The sequence below is a fragment of the Gopherus flavomarginatus genome, chromosome 17 (genome assembly GCF_025201925.1).
Source record: "Gopherus flavomarginatus isolate rGopFla2 chromosome 17, rGopFla2.mat.asm, whole genome shotgun sequence".
Lineage (NCBI taxonomy): Eukaryota > Metazoa > Chordata > Testudines > Testudinidae > Gopherus > Gopherus flavomarginatus.
Genome location: NC_066633.1, coordinates 5280651 through 5304513, shown reverse-complemented (window position 1 = coordinate 5304513; position 23863 = coordinate 5280651). Strand labels below are relative to the sequence as shown.

General features: G+C 43.8%; 1 protein-coding gene across 4 annotated transcripts in view; it reads right to left on the bottom strand.

Annotated features, from left to right (window-relative positions):
- Window positions 1-23863, bottom strand: part of TRAF1 (TNF receptor associated factor 1) — a 65874-nt gene that overhangs the window by 14157 nt on the left and 27854 nt on the right. The window contains exons 1-5 of one of the 4 annotated variants that reach the window (XM_050926701.1): window positions 21056-21228; window positions 18647-18868; window positions 16352-16436; window positions 6053-6151; window positions 2849-3010 (exon numbers count right to left, since the gene is read on the bottom strand). In XM_050926701.1, the coding sequence (XP_050782658.1) occupies window positions 2849-3010; window positions 6053-6151; window positions 16352-16436; window positions 18647-18855 (555 nt within the window). In that variant the 5' untranslated portion in view covers window positions 18856-18868; window positions 21056-21228. Of the gene's footprint in view, window positions 1-2848; window positions 3011-6052; window positions 6152-16351; window positions 16437-18646; window positions 18869-21055; window positions 21229-23863 lie in introns of those variants that run through there. The other 3 variants (XM_050926702.1, XM_050926703.1, XM_050926704.1) reach the window with 3 other exon arrangements.

The following is a 23863-nucleotide window of genomic DNA, read 5'->3' as shown; positions in this document are numbered from 1 at the left end:
ATTTATAATGTGCCTTTATTTATTCTTTATCCTAGGCTGTTTGCTCATGCAACTTTGTCCTTTTCCTGTTTCTTTTTTGATATAATGGAACCCAAAATCAAATGAACACAAGATTCACATATCAAAGCTACCATTAACACAAGTCTGAAACATGCTTAATCAGGATGCTACGAATTATACAAAGGAGAAAGATGTGTATCTGATAGACTGCCCAGACCTTTTTATTTGCTCCTCTTTTAATCTTTTAAAGCAGGATTCATGGAGTATTGAGCTGGTGACTGCTCTGGAGACTGGGGCATGCTACTCACAGAACAAGCAAAGCACAGGTGGTGGCTGCACAAGTGTCCACACCCTGACCTGCGTGATGCCACGTGATTGGCGTGCTGGGGCCTGGAGCCGCCCCTGAAGGAGTCGGCAAATGGTAGCAATGTTTGGTTTCTACTGACCTGCATTTGACTAGGCAGAGGAGCTCCAATTTTATATTCCCTGTTGTCAATTAGGGTAAAAAATGGATTCCAGCTGCACTGAAATTGTTTTCAGTGGAAAATACTTGGGGTTATAAAAATAGAAGAGATGCAAACAGCTTCTTCTCATAGACTACATATTTGCAAAACGGAATACGGGAACTACTGATACACAGGAGGCAACATTTCAAGGCCAATCTCCCTATCAGGTTGCCAAGATTTCCTAACAAAAAACCGCATTAGATAACAGATTAAACAGGACGAGGGAAATGAAAATAATTCTTCACCACGGGAAAAAGAAACCAAATGACCTCTGAAGACAAACCGACTGTATCACACACATCTGAAGAGAGGAGCAAGGTGAATCAAAACACCACGCTCAGAGCTCTCTCTCCAGGTAACAGCGTATCAGTATGCCCACTGCACTTTCAGAAGGGTTAAAGTGGTGAGATGTTTCCATTTTCAGTTATTTTCTCTTTTTGAAATACACACTGAAATAATAGTGGTAAAAAGTGCCGGTCTGACAGCCCAACAGGCTGAGATCAGATATTCCCCTCCCCCTGCCACAGAACTGGTTAAAAATGAGCAGCAGCTGTGCAAGCTTCCTACACACACCTTCCCAGCAAGTGTGCCTCATTCCTGCCATGGAGAGACCACTTTCACAGAAATGAGAGGGGAGCTGAGACTCCATAACCTGTTCAGTTCTTGGCAAGACTGCAAAGGTGAGCAATTAGTGACAAATGTGACATGGAAACTTGCCCATAGTTACTTTCCTCCGCACTATCCTGTTGGAGCATTCCACACTACAACTCTCCCATCATCTCTGTCGAAATGGTCATCCTTCCAGGATGTAATTCCTAGCTTGACAATGATTCTCCTTAAACTATCTGGACGGTCAACACTTATCAGTCCTCCATCCCAACCTGGAAGCTGAGTGCTGCCTCTGCAGCATTCCTAGTCCATAGGCTAAGAGATCACAGAGTCTAAAGCCGGAGAACTGAACTGCGTTTTGAGAACTTTCAACTCAAATCAAAGCAGTTACTGCAGCTTTAGCGATGATACGGGTGTGACATTTCTTATATATGCTGCTACTGCTATTGGCTTAGGAGTTTTATCATGAACTTTTACAATTAAAAAGACAATGATAAGCTGTGTATCAGCTAAGCTATCTCAGATAATTCATCTGTATATATCAGCAAATATTTTCCTAACCCTTTACCCAACTATACTGTTTCCTCCTTCAGCAACACAGTGTACCATATATCAGCTAGCATATTGTCCTTAGGCCACTCGCATCAGCACAACCTACTGTATTGTGGTGCACACACAAAAAGGAGGGAATCAAAGGCACTGGGATATTTTTTTAGAATTAAAAAGAATGCAAGAAGTCATTACAAACCCAACTCATCAGTTACGGGTCTGATATAAGGTTGCCTTATTGTAAGACATTCTAAGCAGGAAGTGAGAAATGCATTTCAATTAGAGTAATAGCAACCTGCATGGAGCTGGCAAATTAATCAAAGAAAACAAGTGATCAGTTACCACTGGGGCAGGAAAATTTTTGTTTTGTTTTGCTTTTTAACATGGACTGACTTCAGATAGATAAATCTGGTGGAGAGTGTTGAGCTTTAGTTTTCATTCTATAGGTACTGTAAGGTCCTCAATTACAACAGTGATAAGCATAATGTAAACCTATAAACAAAATTAAATATGCCTGAACAGTCCTAAATGCTACAGGTAAGAGAGAGGTTTCAGAATGAATTTACAATGTATTCATAGCATTGGGCTCTGCCTGGGATCCACTGATACCGTTGATTTGAAAAGTCAGTAGATTCCAAGGCCAGAGGGGACCATTTTGATCATCGAGTGTGGCCTCCTGTATAAGGCGGGCCATAGAACTTTCCCCAAATGAAGTTAAAGCTGATGGCATCTAGTATAAATATTGTCTGAATAAAATCTGCTGTACAATTTATTGGCCAATTTTGTATTAAGTTAAAAAAAATCTATATTCTAGATCTTTCTGTGGTTTCTCTGGTTGCATTTCTTGTCGTCTTCACACTGAGGTGTGCTGGCTGAAAGGGGGCCTAGAACATGGCAAGAAGCGCTGCTCTCCCCCCAAATGAGGGCACACATATTTTCTCTCTTCTTGCAGCACCGCATAAGGATGGTCAATTACACTCCGTTGTTTTTCCAGCAAATACATCATGGAACATTACACTGCAGTTGAAAAGTTAGCAAGGTCAGAAAAATGAAACATTCTCCAGCTACATAACTTTAACAAAACAAGGAGGAAATATTTAATCAGACAGCTGTGAAAGCTGTAGAGTATTCAAGATATGATCATAAAACCCTTGTTTTGTTTTAAGGCAAATAAATCTTCTTACTTGGTACTCATTACTGGATAACCTCCGTTTACATTTCTGGCATGTGGTCATGTTATTAACACATCCATTCTCCAAATGATCTGCAAGTTTCTTTCTCATCACCATTTGTCCACAACCGGTATGGCAAGGGATTAAAGCATATTCACATAGGCTCTGATGGTCCTGAAAGTTGAAAGTTATAAATCAAGATGTAACCCTGCACAGATACATGTGTGTCTACAAATGCCCTCCATTCTGCCTGCATGAATCTTTTTTGCATCACGTGGCCTCTGTGAATGGGCAAATTCCCCACCCCATTGTCTGACACAGAAAACTGGGAGTGTGATTCCCAGCTTAAGTACTAGCTCTTATCAAGTTTGTGCACTAAAAATAGAGCTGTAGCTGCAGTATCACGGGTGGCAGCGCCACAGGCCACACCTCCAATACAAACCCCGCCCTGACCCCAGGAGTACATACTCAGGGCAGCTAGGCCATGCCACTACTCCCCACTGCCTGTGCTACTGTGGCTACACTAGTACTGTTAATGAGCTACCTCAATGCCAGCTAGCACGAGTGTGGCCAGCTCCAAGTGTTGACAGAGTCACAGCCAGGTTAAAGTCCAAAACTCACCTCGAACCTGGGGCTTTGCTTTATTCTTAATTTAAAACAACACATATAAAGTTTACCGTAAGCTCTCTCCTGAACTGGCTCTTTTAATGGTCTTCTTTTGCAAGACCACTTGCCTCAGCGCCAGCCTTTCTCCTTGCCTCAGAGACTCCCTGACTTTTATCTTCTCTAGTCAGAGAGCAAATGAGCAATAATGAGATCAAACTGTTCTGCCTGGCAAGATGAGCCAGCAGACAAGCCCTACCCTCTATGCAGGGTACATGAAAGGCCATCCTGTCACGGCCTCCAGTGCACAAGTGGGTCACGGTTCGTAACGGCTTTCAATAGAATTCTTAAACCGAGCTAAGTTATTACTATTTGCACTTCTCTCAGCTCATACAATGAAAATCAATTTAGTCTATTTAATTGTCGTCTATAGGGGAATATTTAATTGTTTAAAAAATATAATGGAAACATTTCTACAGGCCTGAAGTTCTCTAAAATCTGTAAAAAAAGGCCAAATGTGATCATTAGCATCCCTTTAACATTACCCTGATTATAACACCTCACTGCAACAATCGCAAGGCTTGTCCTCAGTGCATGGAGGGAAAGGGCGCAGAGTGGAAGATTTAAGTCTACAATGTAAATAGTTTGAACTATTGGAACTTTCAATAACTATAATGGAGAGTAACAATAATTTATAAGAGGCCTTGTGCCCAAGGTCTCTATAAAATCCTGTAACGCTGCTCAGCTTCAAAATCATCAGTGTTTTTGAATTTACAATTAACCTGGCTTAACTGTCTAAATCAAAAACCTTTTAGAGCCAGATCCTCCACTGATGTAAATCTGTGTAGCTGAATTGACGTCAAAGGAACTATGCTGATTTCCACCAACTGAGAATTTGACCCTAAATGTTCCATACTTATACAAAACATTTATAGTCTAGACATTAAGGCCCAGTCCAATAAGGTACCAGTCACTCCACAGGAAGTTGGCACATTCAACACATCCCTGGATGTGCTCAGCACCTCACGGAACTGGGCCTTACACATTATTTTCTGATACTTCATCCAGTGTTGAAGCAGGGGTAAAACTAGTTTATTACAGTCTCTTTTACGGAGGCTCTCACATTGACCATGTTACAAATGATTTTTTTTTTAAAAGCAAGATGACTGTTCCAGCAGTGAACTCAGAAATGTCAATTTTAATCACACGCCTTGTTTTTTTCTGTGTATTCATGCTGAGAGAGGTCCTGGCACCTTTTGAGCTCTCCAAACTTGGCACTGAGCAAAACGGGGTAGAGTTTTCTTTAAAGAAGAACAGACAAACGGAAAATGTGTGCAACATTAGCAAAGAAAGGAAAAATATGACAGCAGCATCTCTGCAGCTCTTCATATACAGAGACCGACTGCACACCATATTCTGCTTCTAAACTGGGTGCCAAGAGGTCCTTAGCTACAGCTCCATTTGACTATGAAGCCCTCTTTTGTCCTCAAGATTATGCAGAGAGGGTCAAGCCCCCTCAGTGATATTTACATATAGGCTTGAATTTTCTTTTTGGATTGTTGTACACGTAGCAGATTCTGAAACACTGTCTATTTCACCTTTATCATTTCACATCAATATTCAAAGAATGACTGTAACATACTAAATAAACAGGAGTCAGACAGCTATGTTTTTCTTTCTAAGTCTGTTTTCTGTTTCCCTTGTTGTGTCAATATCTCCATGAGCACTGCTTCTCAAAAATTACCATGGGAGATTTGTTTTTCTTACAAAAACATAGGAAGTACATTGCTCCTAATAATAGTTTGGAGATCAGGGTATTATGGGCTTCATTGAAGGTTACTTACAAGGTCCTTGCCCTTAATGTTATACTCAAACCTACTGGAAAAATTACAGCTAACACATGCATTTTTAGAGAGACAAGGTGGGTGAAGTCATGTCTTTTGTTGGACCAACTTCTTTGTTGGTGAGAGAGAGAAGCTTTTGAGCCACATAAAACTCTTCTTCAGGTCTGCGAAACTTAGAGTGTGACCACCAAATACAAGGTGGAACAGATTGTTTAGCATACGTAGTTAACACATATTTCAAGGGACCATTCCAGGTGAAGGTATTACCTCACCGACTTTGTCTCTCTAATATCCTGGCACTGACATCGCCACAAAAAAACCACACATAATGCATTTTTATAATGTATGCTACACCATCATTCAAAAGATGTTGGGTCTGATCTAAACCCCATTGACATCAATGGGAAATTTTCACTGACATTCATCCATCACCGGATCAAATCTTCAGCTGGTATAAATTACTATAACTCTTTTGAGCTTCAATGGAGCTTCACTGACTTACACCAGCTAAGGATCTGGATTCATTCTCTTTGTGACTCCAATACAGGAAAGCACTTAAGCACATGCTTAACTTTAGGCATGTGCTTAAGATGCATACATTTATGCATGTGCTTAAGTGCTTTGATGAATAAGGATGGATTGTGGAATCAGTTCTTCTAACACCACCGGAACATGCCTCCCTGACACAATGTTTATCCTCACTGGCAAAACCCCACTGCACATTTATGAGACACAACATGGAAGATTAAACTGTCATCTTTAAACTTACTTCAAAATTTTTCATGATACCAAACCAACTGCATCCAGGGGTCCCACAGTGCACTTTGAATTCAGAAATCTCTTTATTAATGGCAGCATCACTGAAAGCCTGGAAATTAACAAGAAGATGAACAGTCAAATATTGGTCAATAAAATGATCCAAACAGCAGTTACGAGATGGGAACAGGCTGGGACTTTATAGCTTCATAAACCTTGATTTTTTTCCTTTTAGGTTTAATCTTCTGCAAAAGTATTATTTAGTTTAACGAGTATACAGGAAAAGGCCAAAGGACCATGAAATCCTATTATTTGTTTCGTATAGCTCAAAAATTAAATGATTTGAGGTGATTTTAATTTATTAAAAATAAAAATATGCCCTTCCCAGTGAAAACTTTCAGTATAAAGTTTTTTCCTACTCAGAAACCTGAAAACAGGTGTATGCAAAGAATGTGCTGATGGAACCTTAACTATAGAGGGCACTACCTCATGCCACTCTAATGCAGGCATTTAATTAGTGGAGTGATTAGCACCTCTTTTACCTGCTGCAGAGAGGATTTAAGATTCAACTCGAATGAGGAGGGGGTTGGGGAGAACACCCTTTCAAACTCAGGCTGTTTCCATTTAGTTTGCCTAGTGTCCTAGAGAAATCCAGACCAGACACATGCATTTTTCCCAGCAATATAGCTTTTTTCTTGCATTAACTGTGAAGAACTATGCAATAAATAAAAAAAAAATGAATCATTGCAGTCTTTTAATATCACATCTTGCACAAGCACAATAGCTACAGTAGAACATAGACAAGTGTTAAGAACACAATATAGCAGACTGCAGATTCCCCACAGATCAAAATATGGAAAATCCAGGGGAAGAGTACACATGAGTACACTATGTTGAGAATAATAAGAGGCCTTCCTTGCTTTCTAGAGAAAAATTACTCCTGTCAGCCTACAGCATCACTAAGAGACAGAGAAAGAAAAGTCCCACCAATTTATCTACTTCTTCCCTCTTGATCACTATATTCAAACAGTGTTCTATCGCATCCAGGTTTAATTAACCCAAGAACAGGGCTTCCACCTCTTCCCTTTGGAAAGATCCTTAGAAAACAATACAGCACTTATAACAAAGCTCTAACCTGTGCATTATGCATGAGCTCAGGGAACAAAATGATTTGTTCATTTGGTAAAACCAATTAAAAGAAAAAATTCACCAGTTCAGAAATGAACTAAAGAGATCTGGACTGTAAGACTGAAATGTCAAGAAACTGTGGAAAAGGGAAAATACTGAGGGGCTCACCCCTCACACTGTAGCAATTAGTTTTCATGCTGTAATTCTACTGTCCAAGCTGTGTTATAACCAGTTTTAAAAAACACTGTCCTTACACAATGTCTTTTTAGACTGGATATAAGACAGGTATCATTATATAACAGGGAATGTTAGATATTGAAGTCAGCATCAGAATAGCAAAAGTGAAAGAGAGATTCTGGAAGAATAAACATCTGATGATAAAGGACATAAAACTGAAGACTACATTCCAACTCTTAAGAACTTACATTTGGTCTGTGCAGTGCTCTGTGTTAAAATACGGCTGTGAAACATGGACATTCAAACAATCAATGATAAAGAAATTACAATCCTTTGCATTAGGGTGTTATAGAAAAATTCTGAAAATATAATGGATAGAGCACGTAACCAATGAAAAAGTATTGGAGATTATTTGAACTCAGCAAATACCAGTTAGAGATTTTATGCAAAGAAAGATTTGATTTGCAGGGCGCATTTTAAGAGGTTCAGTGAACAATGCATGTTTACAGGCACTGGAAGAGAAAGCTGACAACAGAAGAACATGAGGCAGAAAAAGATGACCTGGGATGGATAAGGTGGTATCCTGGGTGGATCAAAAGGTCTATGCATCTACAAAGAGATTAGCAGATGATCCTACAAAATGGGCTACCATGGCTGCAAACCTCCAGTAATGGAGATGCCATGTAAGAAGAAGATAAGATGGTTTAGTTCGGTCTACACAGGTCAGACCAATGTTAAAGACTATAGTCAATTTCATCGAATAGTAGCAATTACTGTTGTGAGACTCATTTACATATAGATCTTTGTAACGATTAACATAACAGCAATGCATTGTCAGAAGCTGAAAACATCCTTAAACTATTAGTAAACTGTAAAACTATTGAGTCCTTTCATTTTAGAAAAAAATCTATTTATATTATTTTACATATAAAATATTTTTAGACTTCAGTCACAGTCAGTTCCCTTTTTTCTTTGCAGACTCTTCACCTTATCCAGCAAGCTTCCCTAAAAGGCAAACACTGACAGTATTAATCTCTGAGCTGCAGGTAGAATATATGAAGGTTGGACCCATTATCAGCTCTCACGCTCTTTTTGTTGTGGCGAGGAAGGGGAATTACTTACAAGCTTGAAACAAAAATCTGAAATGGTTCCTATTCAAACACCCCTTTTCACTAATGCAGTTGATTTATGACACTTTGATGATGATGTAATTGGCAAAGTAGGACCCAATCCTGCAATCACTGCTCATGTATGTACTCCATGCAAGTAAATGAGACTATTCACTTGAGTAAGGCTGCAGAATCGAGTCCCAGGCTTGTTAATACTCCTCAATGGCACATCATCTAGAGAACTACTTTCTGCCTCTGCTTCCACTTATAACTTCTGCAAAGGAGTGGGGAGATATTTTCTTGCTTCCTCTGAAGTTTCAGTTCCTTGGGGAAAATTATATCAAGTCTAGCACCCCTGTGTCTAGCATTTTACAGATGGGTATTGTGGAACATCAGGAATTTTTGTGACTTAGTCAGAGTCAGTCAGTCAATAGTAGATCTGGAAACAGAATTTAGGAATTTTAACTCCTAGTTATTTGCTCTAGAACATTTACACTAAGTATCCTGTTTCAGGGCATAAGATGATCACTAGTTGGGATTGGAAGGAATTCTCCCTTTTGGAAAAGAGCAGCGCAATTAGGCTTATGATGGGTGTTTTACACTGTCTCTGAAGCATATAGCATTAGCTGTGGTTGGAGACAGAACTCCAAACTTAATGGAAGATGGATGCTTTTTGGCATGGCTGTTTCATGTCTCTTGGATGAACAGTGCCCTCATAACTGTAATTATCTGATTAATTAGTTACATTTTCTTTGGTAGACTACTGGTTACATTATTACTGAACCTTGCAACTTCAGGCTTTTATACAGACAAACCAAACTTTATAAATGGGGGGAAATGGGTGGATTTAATCAGTACAAACAACCTTTCAACAACCACTTCCTTGAAAATGATATTAATTAGTTAACAAATAGTCACAGTCCTTTAAATATTTAAGAGTTCCAGTAAGGCAAAAAAAATCATTTATTAGGATATAGGGATTTTTGCATTTTGTTGAACAAACAGATTTCATGCTGTTTGTTTTGACCTTACATGTCTGGTATATGTTCTTACATGTAAGTGTATTTAAGCAAGAGAAGCGGTCTGTGCTTGGGTTTGTGTGCATTTGATGTCATAAATTGTCCTGTAATGGTATGAAAATCAGCCATTGCTTGGAAACAGAACTAAAAATAAAAGCCTCAGTGGCATCTATTCCATGAAAAAAAAACTAGAAAAACTAGAACATTTGTACCTTTGTCTGTACATTTAAAAATAGATGCCTTACTGGTCAGTTTTCAGTCTGCTTGTAATACATAATCCAGTCTATATTTTATAAAAAGATGATAGCTTGCAAATTGTATATCCAGGTTCTTAAGAACATAGTTCTTCAATAGTAACACTTACCATTTACATAGTGTTTTTTCATTTTCACAGCATTTTACATTGGCTAATAAACCATCCAACCACATCCAAAGATATGTAAATATGAGCATCCCCATTTTACTTGCACAAGGGCACTGATCAAGTTATTGTCAAAAATGAAGTCAGAATTCAAGAATTCCTGGCTCTCAGTCCCATACTCAGCACTCTAGGCCATGCCACTTTCAACAGAACTTCTATATACAAGCTGTAGTAGACTCTGCATTGCATATACACCTCTACCCCGATATAACATGACCCGATATAACACAAATTTGGATATAACGCGGTAAAGCAGTGCTCTGGGGGGGTTAAGCTGCGCACTCCAGTGGATCAAAGCAAGTTTGATATAACATGGTTTCACCTATAACGCAGTAAGATATTTTGGCTCCTGAGGACAGCGTTATATTGGGGTAAAGGTGTATTTAAAGCAATCGTGTGAACTGCACAGGTATGAATGAGTGCAGAATTTGGCCCCACTTGCTTAATGTAGATTTTAATTCAACATTACAGTACAGTGCAATTGAATACAATATAGTTACTCCTCTGAATCAACCAGCAACAGCCACTGAAGTCTTTCAGTCTAGTGCACAGTTGGAAAATGCCCAAAACGAAAGAAAAGAAAAAGCAGGTTAACAACCCCACCATGGATTTTTTACTACGTAAAAACCAAAAAACACAACTTCAGAATTTCCTGGCATTACAGAACAGATTATTATAAATGTATCTAACTTCAGAGGGACAGTCCTGGTGGCACATGGGTTTCTCTAATGGTATGTGTGTCCTGTGTGCTTTCTGTTTCGCTCTCATATTTGTTAATTATTATGGACACAGCTCAAGCAAAGGAGCTGTGCGTGAAACTGCAAAGAGCAGGGGGTTCCTACCTCATTTATTTTCCACCCAGGCTACTCCCTCAAGTGATCATTCACTTGAACCACTAGCTTTCACCCCGCAGAACATCAATGGAAAGTCTGTCAATAGTAACACCAACGCAGAACTTCCCCACCCTTACAAAAAGGCCTAATTCAGAGCCCAATGAAGTAAATGAAAAGATTCCCATTGACATCACGGGGCTTTGAATCAAGTCCAAGGAGAGAGAAACAGTATCTTCTCTTTCTATTTCATTATATTATGGTTAACCATCTCTCCTCTATCATTCTGGCCAACTGACAGCAATAGTGTTCACACCCTGAAATGGCACTTAATCTTTGGTTTGACTCTAATTCTGCAGCAAAGCTCTTAATTGCCTTGACAGCTCTTTCATCTCAAACATTCACATTTATGAACACCAAATATAATGAAAAGCCAATATAACTAGTCACTAGGTGAAATTCACCCTTATGCAGGGGGATACCACAAGGCCAAAGTACCCACCACATTCTGCATAAGGGATGCCTTTCGTCTTTAGAGAAGGAAAGACAGGCCTGAACCAACCTGCCCCAGACCCAAATATACTCCAGAACTTGGAGGAAGTTCTGATCCAGAGACAAATGTCACAGTTGTTCTCTTTTCTGCAATGAGTTCAAACCAAAATCCTGGACTTATTCTACGAGTCTGGCTTCATGGACTAAGCCAGCAGTTTTCAACCCGCAGGGTGGGCTGCATGCAGCCCAATTAGCACACAGCTGCGGCCCAGCTCAGCTGTATGCTGAAGGCCGCAGGCTCCAGGCTGTCCTGCCTTGCAGCGGGCTCCGGGCTCCCAGCTGCCGTACCATCTGGCAGGCGCGCTCCGGGCTCCTGACAACCTCGCATGGTGGGGCTCAGGGTTTGGGCAGCTGGCTGCAGCCCGGCCTCCCACAGCAGGGCCCCGGCGGGGTCTGGGGGCAGGGTCCTGGCAGCACCAGGACTCTGTATCCAGGAAGCCGGCTGCCACCTGGTCCCATACAGCAGGTTCCAGGGGTAGGATCCTGGCTGCTGCACAGCCCCCTGCAGCAGGGTCTGGAGTCCAGGCAGCCTGCTGCCACCTGGCCCCACAGGTCTTGAGATCTGGGCAGCTGGCTGGCAGCAGGGCTCGGGATCTGAGCAGCCGGCTACTGCCCAGCCCCCCCGCAGCAGGGTCCAGGGTCTGGGAAGCTGGCTGCCGCCCAGCCTGCACACCAGGGCTCAGGCTCCTGGTACGGTCCGGGATTAAGGTCCTGTATGCCCCCCAGCCCCTGCGGCGAGGTCAGGGATCCGGGCAGCTGGTTACCGCCTGGCACCACACAGTGGGGTCCAGGGTCCTGGCGGGGTCCTGGTTGCCCCGCAGCCCCGCACGGTGGGGGTCAGGGTCCCCACGCAGCAGGGTGCAGGGTTGGGGTCCCTGCCCCCCTCTGTGGAGAGGTCTCAGGGCGGAGTGCGCTGAGCATCCTGTTTGTGCAGGGGTTTAGGTGGGGGGCAATGTGGTTCTCAACCTGCGGCCCAGCTAACACTAAATAGGTTGAGAATCACTAGACTAAACCAAAATCTTAAGAGGGAAAACTCTTATCACTGCGATACTGTTCAGGCTTATGTCCCCATTTTATATAAAGTCAAATTTTATTAAGAAGTAACCTATCCTATCATCTTACTTATTCCATAAATGTCTTAACCATTTGATATAGCTGTCAAATTGGAAAATGCCTTTTATGGTTTAACACTTCAGACACAAAACAAAGGTGAAAAGAAAAAACAGTAATATTAAAATCTATGGGGTATATAGAACTTTAAAAATACATAGGCTATTGGGTTCTTCCTGGTACCACTCAGATGAAACACACAGGGGCCATATTTTCTCTGCATTCTTTGCACAAGAAAAATGGAAGGCTTATAAACCTTTTAACACTTTCTACTTGATGGAGAGGAGTAGATGTCACTGGACCTCTGTTGTCACATTATTCTCAAAAAATCAAAGACCCTGCTAACATGTAATTTTCAGGGCAGTCAGTTCCATGCCAGAGAGTGCGAACACAAATGATATTTTGAAATTACTCTAAAAAAACCCTAAAAATGCTTAGATGAGTCTCATGCCTTAGCCTGGATCCCTTCCAAATAAAGTTTTTAATTTAACGAACGATTTTGAAAAAGTAGCAAAGAATCCTGTGGCACCTTATTGACTAACAGACATTTTGGAGCATGAGCTTTCGTGGGTGAATACCCACTTCGTCAGATGCAAAAGCTTTAGGAAAGCTCATGCTCCAAAACGTCTGTTAGTCTATAAGGTGCCACAGGATTCTTTGCTGCTTTTACAGATCCAGACTAACACGGCTACCCCTCTGATACTTGAATTTTGAAAAAAAAATCCAACATTGCAGCTTTTACAATTCCAGTCATGGAAAGAACAAGAGAAAAAGAATCATATTTGTATTTTAAATACTTTTGATCTTGTTTCAACATCATCAAAGTTCTTCCCAGGACTTAGGCAAATCAAACCTAAATCAGGGGGCTGTTAACACATTCAGAGAAGGAAAGAAAGTTAACCAATGCCAGACCCCGAGGCTTTTTTGAGGGATGAGTCCAATTCTCCTCTCATTTACCCCCTTGTGACTACACTGAGGATAATGGTGTTCAGAATAAGCATCTGGCTGGAGAACTGGGCCCCATATTCTTAGTTCCAATCAACGTATGACCATATATTGTATGGGTGTAAATGAGAGTTAAACCTGTCCCAAGGCTTTTACAGTCAATTCTAGCCTGTTCCTATGCAGCTGACGATGGTCCCTATAGAGTGGAACCAGTGCAGTTCTACTGCACAAGGAGGGCAGGATGTGGGGGTGTCAGGTGGGGGTGTGCACCCACGGCAGTGTAGAAGCCTGTTCCAGGTAAGCCCCCTGTGTAGCAGTGTGTAGGAGATGGTAGCGGGTATTGGGGTTGCCCTCAGATCCTCCAGCTGAATTCAATAAATCATGCAGCTGCTCAACACCTCTCAGTACCCTAGGCTCTAAGTTGGTTGTAGTACAACGAGGGGCGTCAAACACAGGGTGCATAGGGAAAGAATCAGCCCAGGAGGCCAAAGGTTACCACAGTACCAGATCATGGAATAAGCTAATGCTATTCTGTGGAAAACTTATTTTTCATATTCTATACATACGTACACACACGTAAACAAACTACTGGTACGAGGGAGCAAAGTCTGACCAAAACACAGGAGAGGCGGAGTGGGGGCCTTAATAAGGGACAAAAGAGCAAATCTGCTAAGGAGTCTCTATCATTCACATTGTTTACAAACCCCAGCCCTGCAAGCTGATTCACAAGCAGAGTCCTCAAGCCTGTGTGAAGCCCCACTGAACTTCCGCAGGACTCACTGCAAGCGTTAGGGTCTGCCCGTGTGGATCAGCTGACAAGACTGATGCCTTGGTCACCACATCCCACCTACAATGTTGCAGAAAGTCCCATTAATGGTTTTATAGAAGGCCCACACTACAGAAATCCCAAGGTTTTCACAGAACTGATGTATATCGTGAGCAGTACAAAACTGTTTTACTCATAGACTCATAGACTCTAGGGCTGGAAGGGACCTCGAGAGGTCATCGAGTCCAGTCCCCTGCCCTCATGGCAGGACCAAATACTGTCTAGACCATCCCTAATAGACTTTTATCTAAACTACTCTTAAATATCTCCAGAGATGGAGATTCCACAACTTCCCTAGGCAATCTATTCCAGTGTTTAACTACCCTGACAGTTAGGAACTTTTTCCTAATGTCCAACCTAAATCTCCCTTGCTGCAGTTTAAGCCCATTGCTTCTTGTTCTATCATTGGAGGCTAAGGTGAACAAGTTTTCTCCCTCCTCCTGATGACACCCTTTTAGATACCTGAAAACTGCTATCATGTCCCCTCTCAGTCTTCTCTTTTCCAAACTAAACAAACCCAATTCCTTCAGCCTTCCTTCATAGGTCATGTTCTCAAGACCTTTAATCATTCTTGTTGCTCTTCTCTGGACCCTCTCCAATTTCTCCACATCTTTCTTGAAATGCGGTGCCCAGAACTGGACACAATACTCCAGTTGAGGCCTAACCAGCGCAGAGTAAAGCGGAAGAATGACTTCTCGTGTCTTGTTTACAACACACCTGTTAATGCATCCCAGAATCTTTGTTTGTACCTAGGCTTATACCTGGGCCCCACGAACTCTGCAATACTGTAGCTGTGGGAATTTGCTACAGAATTGGACATTTTTCCAAGATCCTACAGAATTCAGCATTTTATCTCAAAATTATCATTTTGTGGGTGCCTTGTGCCCAGTACTTTGTTTTCTTGTTCCTTTCCTCACTGAAATCTGGCTGCAGATGCCTTTTGCGCCACATCATTCTCCACAAGGGAGATTTAGCTGAATTATCAATCACGCTTTCTTGCACTCTTCCAGGCAGTAGGGGATTTGGGAGCAAGAGCCAAGGTCCAGTTTGTAGCCACAGTGCAGGGGAGTGAACTGGTCCCCATGGAGAATAGTGCAGCAGCTGTTATTTTGGGACTTGAACCACTGATGCCAGCTGTGAGCTCCCACACTCCCTGGCACACATGAGGGAAAGGAAATTCTGAGCCAAGCTGTTTTGAGAAATTTTAAGGAGCCAAAACTCAAAATACAGTGAAAATATTCATCATCAAAAATATTCTTAATCAAAAAAACCCTAAAAATTTATCTGATTACTTTCAACAATTAGTTTTTTGTGATGTTCTTCAGGCACCCTGGCTCCCACAGTGTTCTCCAGGCAACACACCTCGCCAGTCTAGTCTAGTCTATTCTTTTTTATATAGGTTCTCGTACCACAATCATTAGTGTATTATCTGAGCCGCCTTCCAGGAGTGTGTTAGGTAATGTAACTAACATCTGTCATGTGTGGTTTGTTCTCATCCTCTCCCCAGAGGGAGAAGTGCGTGCATTGGAGTGTTTTGGTTTGATGTTGACTTTTTTTTAATATGTAAACATATCTGTTGCTATGTGTTTGTATTAGAGAAGGCAGGTCAAAGAAAGGCACCTTCCACTTGGAGAGGAGAGCTGGGAGTAAGTGATGGTCCCTAGTTCTAGGGGGAGTTGATTTCACAGTCTTGGATCAGTCTCAGATAAAGTTTTGTCTCCCACCTACACTTCTGCCTCCTTCTATTTCCTGGCTGGCTTTGGTTAAGGCATGGATACATTTTTGTACAGGGCCTAGCATAATGGGGCACTGAGCTGGCTGAGATCTGTCGGTGCGACCACAATATGATGTTAAGTAATAACCACAATAATAATTGAGGCTGTGTTTGGGAGTGGGAAGAGGGGAGTGAAGGGTATTTCATGCCCACAGACGACGTTAACTTTGCAGCAGATTTTAGGGCTTCTTGACGCAGAACCTGGTGAAGTTCACAAGCTGCAACTTACATCCAAACACTTCTTTGATCAAGAATTGAGGGAAAGTTCAGGATGTTAAGGTATCTAGGTTAATATGCACAACTGTGGAATCAGTCACTATCACTTTCTTTATTATTCCCTCTTCTAAAAAATAATACTTTAATGACTCTAGCATTAGCCCAGAGATATAAATGAAACATTAATACAAACATGATTACATACCCTTTCTTCTGTCAGTAAGCTTCCTTCATTTACAGTTCCAGGATCCTCTGCATTACATTTCTGACAAATTGGGTTTTTGTTGTTTCTGGTGGGAAAAAAAAATTAATAAAAAAAAAGATTTGTGAACTGTAATTCAGAGAGCCTCTGTTTCAAGAATAACAAATTAACAAAAACAACAGAAGTATTAATTTCAGCTCAAGGTCAACATGCTTTATGGTAAAAGGACCAAATCTTGGTCCCACTGAAAGTCCACAATTTTTAACCATCTATCAACAAAATCTGAACCGGCATGACTATTCTGCTCTACAAAGCCAGCAATGCTGGGAATCTACTTCTTTCAGTGAGGTAGGCACTAACTCCATGTAGTGTACAATAACCTGAAATCTGAAGTCTTTTTAACACAGTAGTGATGTCCTTTCTTCTCTGGTAGGTGGATATGTTTTTAATTGCCAGGATACATCTCAGGGCTAAATCTTCTCTTCATTCACACAGGCCACCATCGTTGTGTTGACTTGTAAAATTGGCTATTGAGTGTCCACACGAAGGGCAATGGCATAGCTGGTGCAGGAGTGAACTCTAAAGTGGCATCATCATACTTTCCAGTAACACAGCCACAAAATGCTTTGGTTTTAATTTGAAATATTTCTTAAATTAGCATTTAAACTGTGCAATTAAAGGGAAAAAACAAAGCTTTTCAGGAAGAGGCAAGCACTTCTGTGATGCTGCAATTACCATCCAGCCGAGTCATGTATTAGTTCAGTTCAAGAAACGCGACAGAAAAGTGTCCTTATGACCAGATGAAGAGCATGACATTACTGCCTTCAGACTGTACTAACAGATTTGCTTGGTTCAGTTTCCAGTTACATTACAAAGTTGTCACGAGAAGATATAAGCAGACAGAGAAAATTCTGTTCTTACTTTCAGGAGTGCACGTCTCCACTGACTGCAGCAGAGTTACTCTGGATTTACACCAGTGAGAGCAAGCAGAATTTAGCCCAATGGGCCAAATGCATTCTGTGTAAAATGCCATTACACTGTAGTGCTTTGGCCTGCCAGTCACACGTGGCTGGTTGGCTGGCTGGCTGACCGACTCATCTTTTTGTTACAGTTTAACCAGGATATATACTTAGGGCTTGTCTACACTGGCAATTAACAGAGCTGCAACTTTCTGGCTCAGAGCTGTGAAAAAAGTGCAGCGACCACACAAGGCATATTAAAGTGCTGCCGCAGCAGCATTTTAGCATTGCCAGTGTAGACCAGCCCTTAAAGAGAAGAGGGGAGAAGCAGCTAAGCAATTAAGAACAATAACCTCTGTCTCCAAGCAAAAAGGCTGGCATTGTTCTGAGGGCTGGTTCCTTACTGGACATTAACCCAGATTTTACATCGTGCACTTTATAATGTTCTAAAATAACGACAACATTTTAAACTTCCATAGCACCTTTCATCCAAGAATTGAAAAGCATTTTACACGTATTAAAGTAACTTCACAATAGCCTTCCTATGAGCTTTCAATATGATTCTCTCCCTTTTAGACTGGGAAGGGAAACTGAAGTATAGAAACAGACTTCAAAGAGAAACTGCAAGAGCTACAATTCATTTGCAAACTTAACAAAATCAATTTGGGCTTAAACAGGGACTGGGAGTGGCTTGCTCACTACAAAAGCAATTTTCCCTCTCTTGGTACAGACACCTTCTCATCAATTATTGGGGGTGGCCCACATCCACCCTAACTGAATTGGCCTTGTCATCACTGATTCTCCACTTGTAAGGTAACTCCTTTCTCTTTATGTGCCAGTATATTTATGCTTGTGTCTGTAATTTTCACTACATGCATCTGTAGAAGTGGGTTTTTTACCCACAAAAGCTTATGCCCAAATAAATCTGTTAGTCTCTAAGGTGCCACTGGATTCCTCATTGTTTTTGTGGATACAGACTAACACGGCTACCCCTCTAATACTTGAAGTATAGAGAGGTAATTTGTCTAAGGTTATACAGCAAGTCAACAGCAGAGCTAAGAGGAGAACCTAGCAATCCTGACCACTAGACCACACTCAAAGCCTAGACATACATCCTGAAAATAATACCACTGTAAGAAAGTATACATGGATGATAAAATTACTACTAATCAACATCCCAGGTACTCTCAAACTCTACTCTAAACACTTTATCTCTATTTAGTAGATTATCACAACAGATCATCCTACTAGGGCTGTAGCTAAGAATCTGCCACTTGAAATCTTTCTGTCTTCTGGACAGAAATGCATTATCACATGGTCTCCTGTAGAAAGAACTTACCGTACAACCCATGAGAGGCAAGCCGCGCAGTATCTATGCCCGCATAGCGTTTGCTGGGCTTTCTTCAAGACGTTATTACAGCTGCTGCACAGGTATTTGTGATCGGGCACATTCTCACAGATGCTGGTGGGATAACCAAAGGGAAATTCGTTTTCGTCAGGTGATGAGCCAGGGCCATCCGGAGAGACTCTGTCTGCCCTCTCAGCCATCTGAAGTAAACTGCTGTGAAAGATGTGGAACACACTAACTGCTGAAACAAGCAGACACCCGCTCCGGTAGATGTGAAATATTACATTGAGCATCTAAGTCCACAAGGCAACTTCAAACCTGTGTAGTAATCTAGCGATCTGTTTAATTAAATCTGTAGCTGACATGTGTGACTAAGTGTCATGGTGGGGTTTGACTAGGTACCAGCAGGAAATTACTGTACAGATTTAAAATTCCCCTGAATCACAAAATGAAAACAGATACATTATAATCAAGGGGAAGCTGGGGGGCTTTGCATAGTTTTCAGGTTTGTTTTCAGGGCAAAGTAAATATTTCTGTTCTTTTTAGAACTATACCACCATTGGTCAATATACTCAGCAGAACATTTCCTGTAGAGTAAATCCCCAGTCTCAGAACTCTAGTTCCCATTTCACCAAAAGCTTGTCCGTGATTGCATTTTACAGATGTGGAAACTCCAGAACAGAGAGGTGTAATGACTTTCCCACAGTCATAAAAGAAGATAGAGGCAAACCCAGGAAAATACAAGTCCATTAACTAATGCCACGCTCTAGCCACTAGATATGTAGGGCCTGATTTGCCGAGCACCTCCAGCGACCCCTGTAGTTAATGGACATTGTGAAAATCAGGCCAACACTGGCTCTGGAGGACTCAAGAACGGTTTGGAAAATTCAGGGTTTTATTACATATAGAACCTGAACAAATATAATTCATAACTGTACCCTTATGAATCACATTTTTCTCATGACAGCACTAACATAGAAGTACCAGTCCTGGTACCAATAGTGACATTAGCAGAAACTGTTATTAACTAATGATCTGAAAAAACAGAATCAATGTTCATGTTATTAGCTCAGAAAACAAAATGCAATTTTTTTCCTGCCCTAAAAACCCACACAGGCTCTGATCAGCCAGGAACCTAGAGGAATATAATACTGTACAATTATAATGCCATCTTCTAGATACTCTGCACATTTTTCTACGGTGATCAGTGCCCTAGATTAGATATCCTGTAGTTCTTGTGTAGGAAAGTATCCATTGAGTTCAGTGGGACTTTTGCTTGTACAAACAGCTGTAAGATTGTACTGTTTTCTTTTCTCTGTGGTACCTTGCATACATATTGTTTCCCTAAATGGGCTACCTCAGTAAAGATTAATATAAAACTCCTAAGAGAGGGAGGGAGATTCTAATAGGCGTAGGCATCAAAAATCTATTTTCAGTTAAGATTTGAAATAAGATGAAAAGTCAACAAGCTGGAGAAATAAAAGAAGGGTGTTCTAGATAGTAGAAACTGCAGAGAAGAAGATTCTTGCACCAACAGTGGAAAGACAATACACAGTGGCATTCAGGAGTGTTTAATTCAGCCAAGATGTTTTTGTAATCTACTACTAAGGAAGCCAGCTAGCTAAATTCTCAAATACCTCCAAGTCAATGGCTTGCCTTTGCTGGATACCAGCTGCATTACTGTTGGGTTGGCCAACACCTCTATCGATTTCCCTCCCCCAGGGTCTCATATAACAAATGCACTACCTAAAGAATGTGTAACCGAAACCATTATTGGCTTCTATACATGCTATAAAGGTGGCTTTACAAGTTCTGCACAGAGCTTTTCCTTGATAGGGAGAAAGTGGATTATTCCAGTCAGTGGACCAGAAAAACCCACTACTGACTTTAGAGCAAGGAGGAAGCCACCTCTCTCTGCAGTGACAGGTGTTTCGAGGGGGGGAGGGTGACAGCGTTTCAGGCCAGAAGGGAAGGGGATCTCCAGATCATCTAGCACCCCCCAGCACCTGCCCCGCTAACCCCAAACCAGCTCAGGCCCAGGGCTAAAGCTGAGCGCTGGGGAAACAGGCTTACAGCCTCTCTTCTCTCACTAGCTCGGGAAGGGCGATGGGCTGTGGTGGGGCCCGGGGGTCGGTCTCCGTGGCCCATGCCCGGGGGGAACTACAGGGGGTCCTGAGGTCCCTGGCCTATAGGCAGGATCGGGGGGGGTCCTTGGTCCCTGACCCGCGATGCGGGAGATCGGGGGGTGCCGGGATTTCTGGCGGCGCTCGGCTGGGAGGTCCCCGGGCCCCTAGCCCGCGGGGCGGGGCAGTCCCGCTCGCCCAAGCCCGGCCTGGAACGGGGGGGCGGGGATCCCGGCCCGGCCCGGCCCGGCCCGGCCGTTCCCTGCCGCCACCTTACCTGAGCCCCGGCGCGCAGCTCCCACTGGCCGGGGCCCGGCCTGACCCTCCAGCTGCCGCCTGCGGCGCTTCCCTCCCCCGGCAGGCTGGGGCCGTGGCTGGCGGCAGCGACAGGCCGGGGCCGGCTTTGTTCAACCACAAAGAGAAACCAAAGCAAGGGCCTGAAATCCCCGGGGGGCGGGGGAGCTCACAGGGATCCCCAGCGTGGGGGTGTGGGGAGGGGGGAGCTCACAGGGATCCCCAGGGTGGGTGTGTGGGAGGCAGGGGCTAGGGGAGTCACAGGGATCCCTAGGGTGGGGGTGTGGGGAGGGAGGGGCTGGAGGAGTCACAGGGATCCCTAGGGTGGGGGTGTGGGGAGGGAGGGGCTGGGGGAGTCACAGGGATCCCTACGGTGGGTGTGTGGGGAGGGGGGGCTGGGGAGCTCACAGGGATCCCCAGGGTGGGTGTGTGGGAGGCAGGGGCTAGGGGAGTCACAGGAATCCCTAGGGTGGGGGTGTGGGGAGGAGGACTAGGGGAAATCACAGGGATCCCCAGGGTGGGTGGGTGTGTGGGAAGGGGGGGCTGGGAAGCTCACGGGGATCCCCGGGTGTGTGGAGTGGGCTGGGGAGCTCACAAGGATCTGGGGAGGGGGGCTGGGGAGCTCACAGGGATCCCCAGGGTGGGTGTGTGGGAGGCAGGGGCTAGGGGAGTCACAGGGATCCCTAGGGTGGGGGTGTGGGGAGGGAGGGGCTGGAGGAGTCACAGGGATCCCTAGGGTGGGGGTGTGGGGAGGGGGGGCTGGGGGAGTCACAGGGATCCCTACGGTGGGTGTGTGGGGAGGGGGGGCTGGGGAGCTCACAGGGATCCCCAGGGTGGGTGTGTGGGAGGCAGGGGCTAGGGGAGTCACAGGAATCCCTAGGGTGGGGGTGTGGGGAGGAGGACTAGGGGAAATCACAGGGATCCCCAGGGTGGGTGGGTGTGTGGGAAGGGGGGGCTGGGAAGCTCACGGGGATCCCCGGGTGTGTGGAGTGGGCTGGGGAGCTCACAAGGATCTGGGGAGGGGGGCTGGGGAGCTCACAGGGATCCCCAGGGTGGGTGTGTGGGAGGCAGGGGCTAGGGGAGTCACAGGGATCCCTAGGGTGGGGGTGTGGGGAGGAGGACTAGGGGAAATCACAGGGATCCCCAGGGTGGGTGGGTGGGTGTGTGGGAAGGGGGGGCTGGGAAGCTCACGGGGATCCCCGGGTGTGTGGAGTGGGCTGGGGAGCTCACAAGGATCTGGGGAGGGGGGCTGGGGAGCTCACAGCGCACCCGGGGGCATGGCAGGGGGGCTGAGGGAGCTCACAGGGATCCCCGGGGGAGGGCTGGGGAGCTCATAGGGATACCCGGGGTGGGGATGGGGGGAGCTCATGGAACCCCAGTGTGAGGGGTGGGGGAGCTCACAGGTTTCCCCAGTAGGGGGGCTGGGGAGCTCACAGAGGATCTGCAATATCTGTGTGGGGACTAGAGGAGTGCACAGGGGATCCCCAGCGTGTGTGAATGGCAGTGTGGGGGGTGGGTAAACTTCACAGGGATCCCCAACATGTGTGGATGGCTGGGGGAGGTCACAGGGGATCGCCAGTATGGGTGGGTGGCAGTGTGGGTGAATCTCACAGGGATCTCGGGGGGGGGGGCGGAGCTCACATAGATCTGCAGTATGTGGGGGGGCTGGGGAGCTCACAGGGATCCCCAGTGTGTATGGGGGTGAACTTCACAGGATCCTTTGTGGGGGTCCTGGGGGTGCTCACAGGGGATCCCCAGTGTTTGTGGGGGAATGGAGAAGCTCACACAGGGAGAATCCCGTTAGTATCTGGAGGGTACTCACAGAAGGAGATTTCTCCTGCTCTTCGGTACCTAATAAGAGCATAACCTAACTTCAGACTTCTATTTTTGAAAATTTTGACCATGGACAAAGATTATCAACATTACTGGCCTGCTCTTTTTGATCTTTCAATGGGCAGTGACAGTTAAGTTACAGCGAAATTTAAGTTTGTGGGTTTTTTAAAAGTCTTACAAAACCCAATATTAATAAATGTTTTTGCCAGTTGTTACATTTTATGACAAAACAAACTAAACAAAACCCTGTTTTGGGGGGATGGGTGGGAGTGTTTGTTTTCATAGAAATGTCAGGCTGGAAAGGCCCTCAAGCAGTCCTCAAGTCCAGCCCCCTGGACTGAGGCAGCACCAAGTGAACCTGACCATCCCTGATCTGTGTTTGTCTCACTTATTCTTAAAATCCTCCAATGAAGAGAATTCCACAACCTCCCTGGAAAGCCTATTCCAGAACTTAACTGCCCTTACAATTATAAGATAAAAGACATTACCTCACCAACTTCGTCTTTTTAATATCCTTGGACCAACAGGGCTACAACACTACAAACAACTTGTAGATAGAACACTTTTCCCAATATCTAGCTTAAATCTTCCTTGCTGCATATTAAGCCCATTGCTTCTTGTCCTACCTCCAAAAGACATGGCAATTAATCACCAACCTCCTTATAACCGCCCTGAACATATCTGGAGACTATCATGTCTCCCCTCAGTCTTCTTTTCTGAGAACTAAACATGCCCAGTTTTTTTCCTCTACCTTTTTTCCTCATAGATGAGGTTTTCTAAATCTTTTATCATTTTTGTTCCTCTCTCCAACTTGTCCCCAATCTTTCCTAAAGTACAGCACCCAGAATTGGACACAGTACTCCAGCTGAGACCTCATCACTGCCAAGCAGGGCAGGACAATTACCTAATGTGTCTTACCTATGACATGCCTTTGAATACACTCTTCTAGAATTAGCCT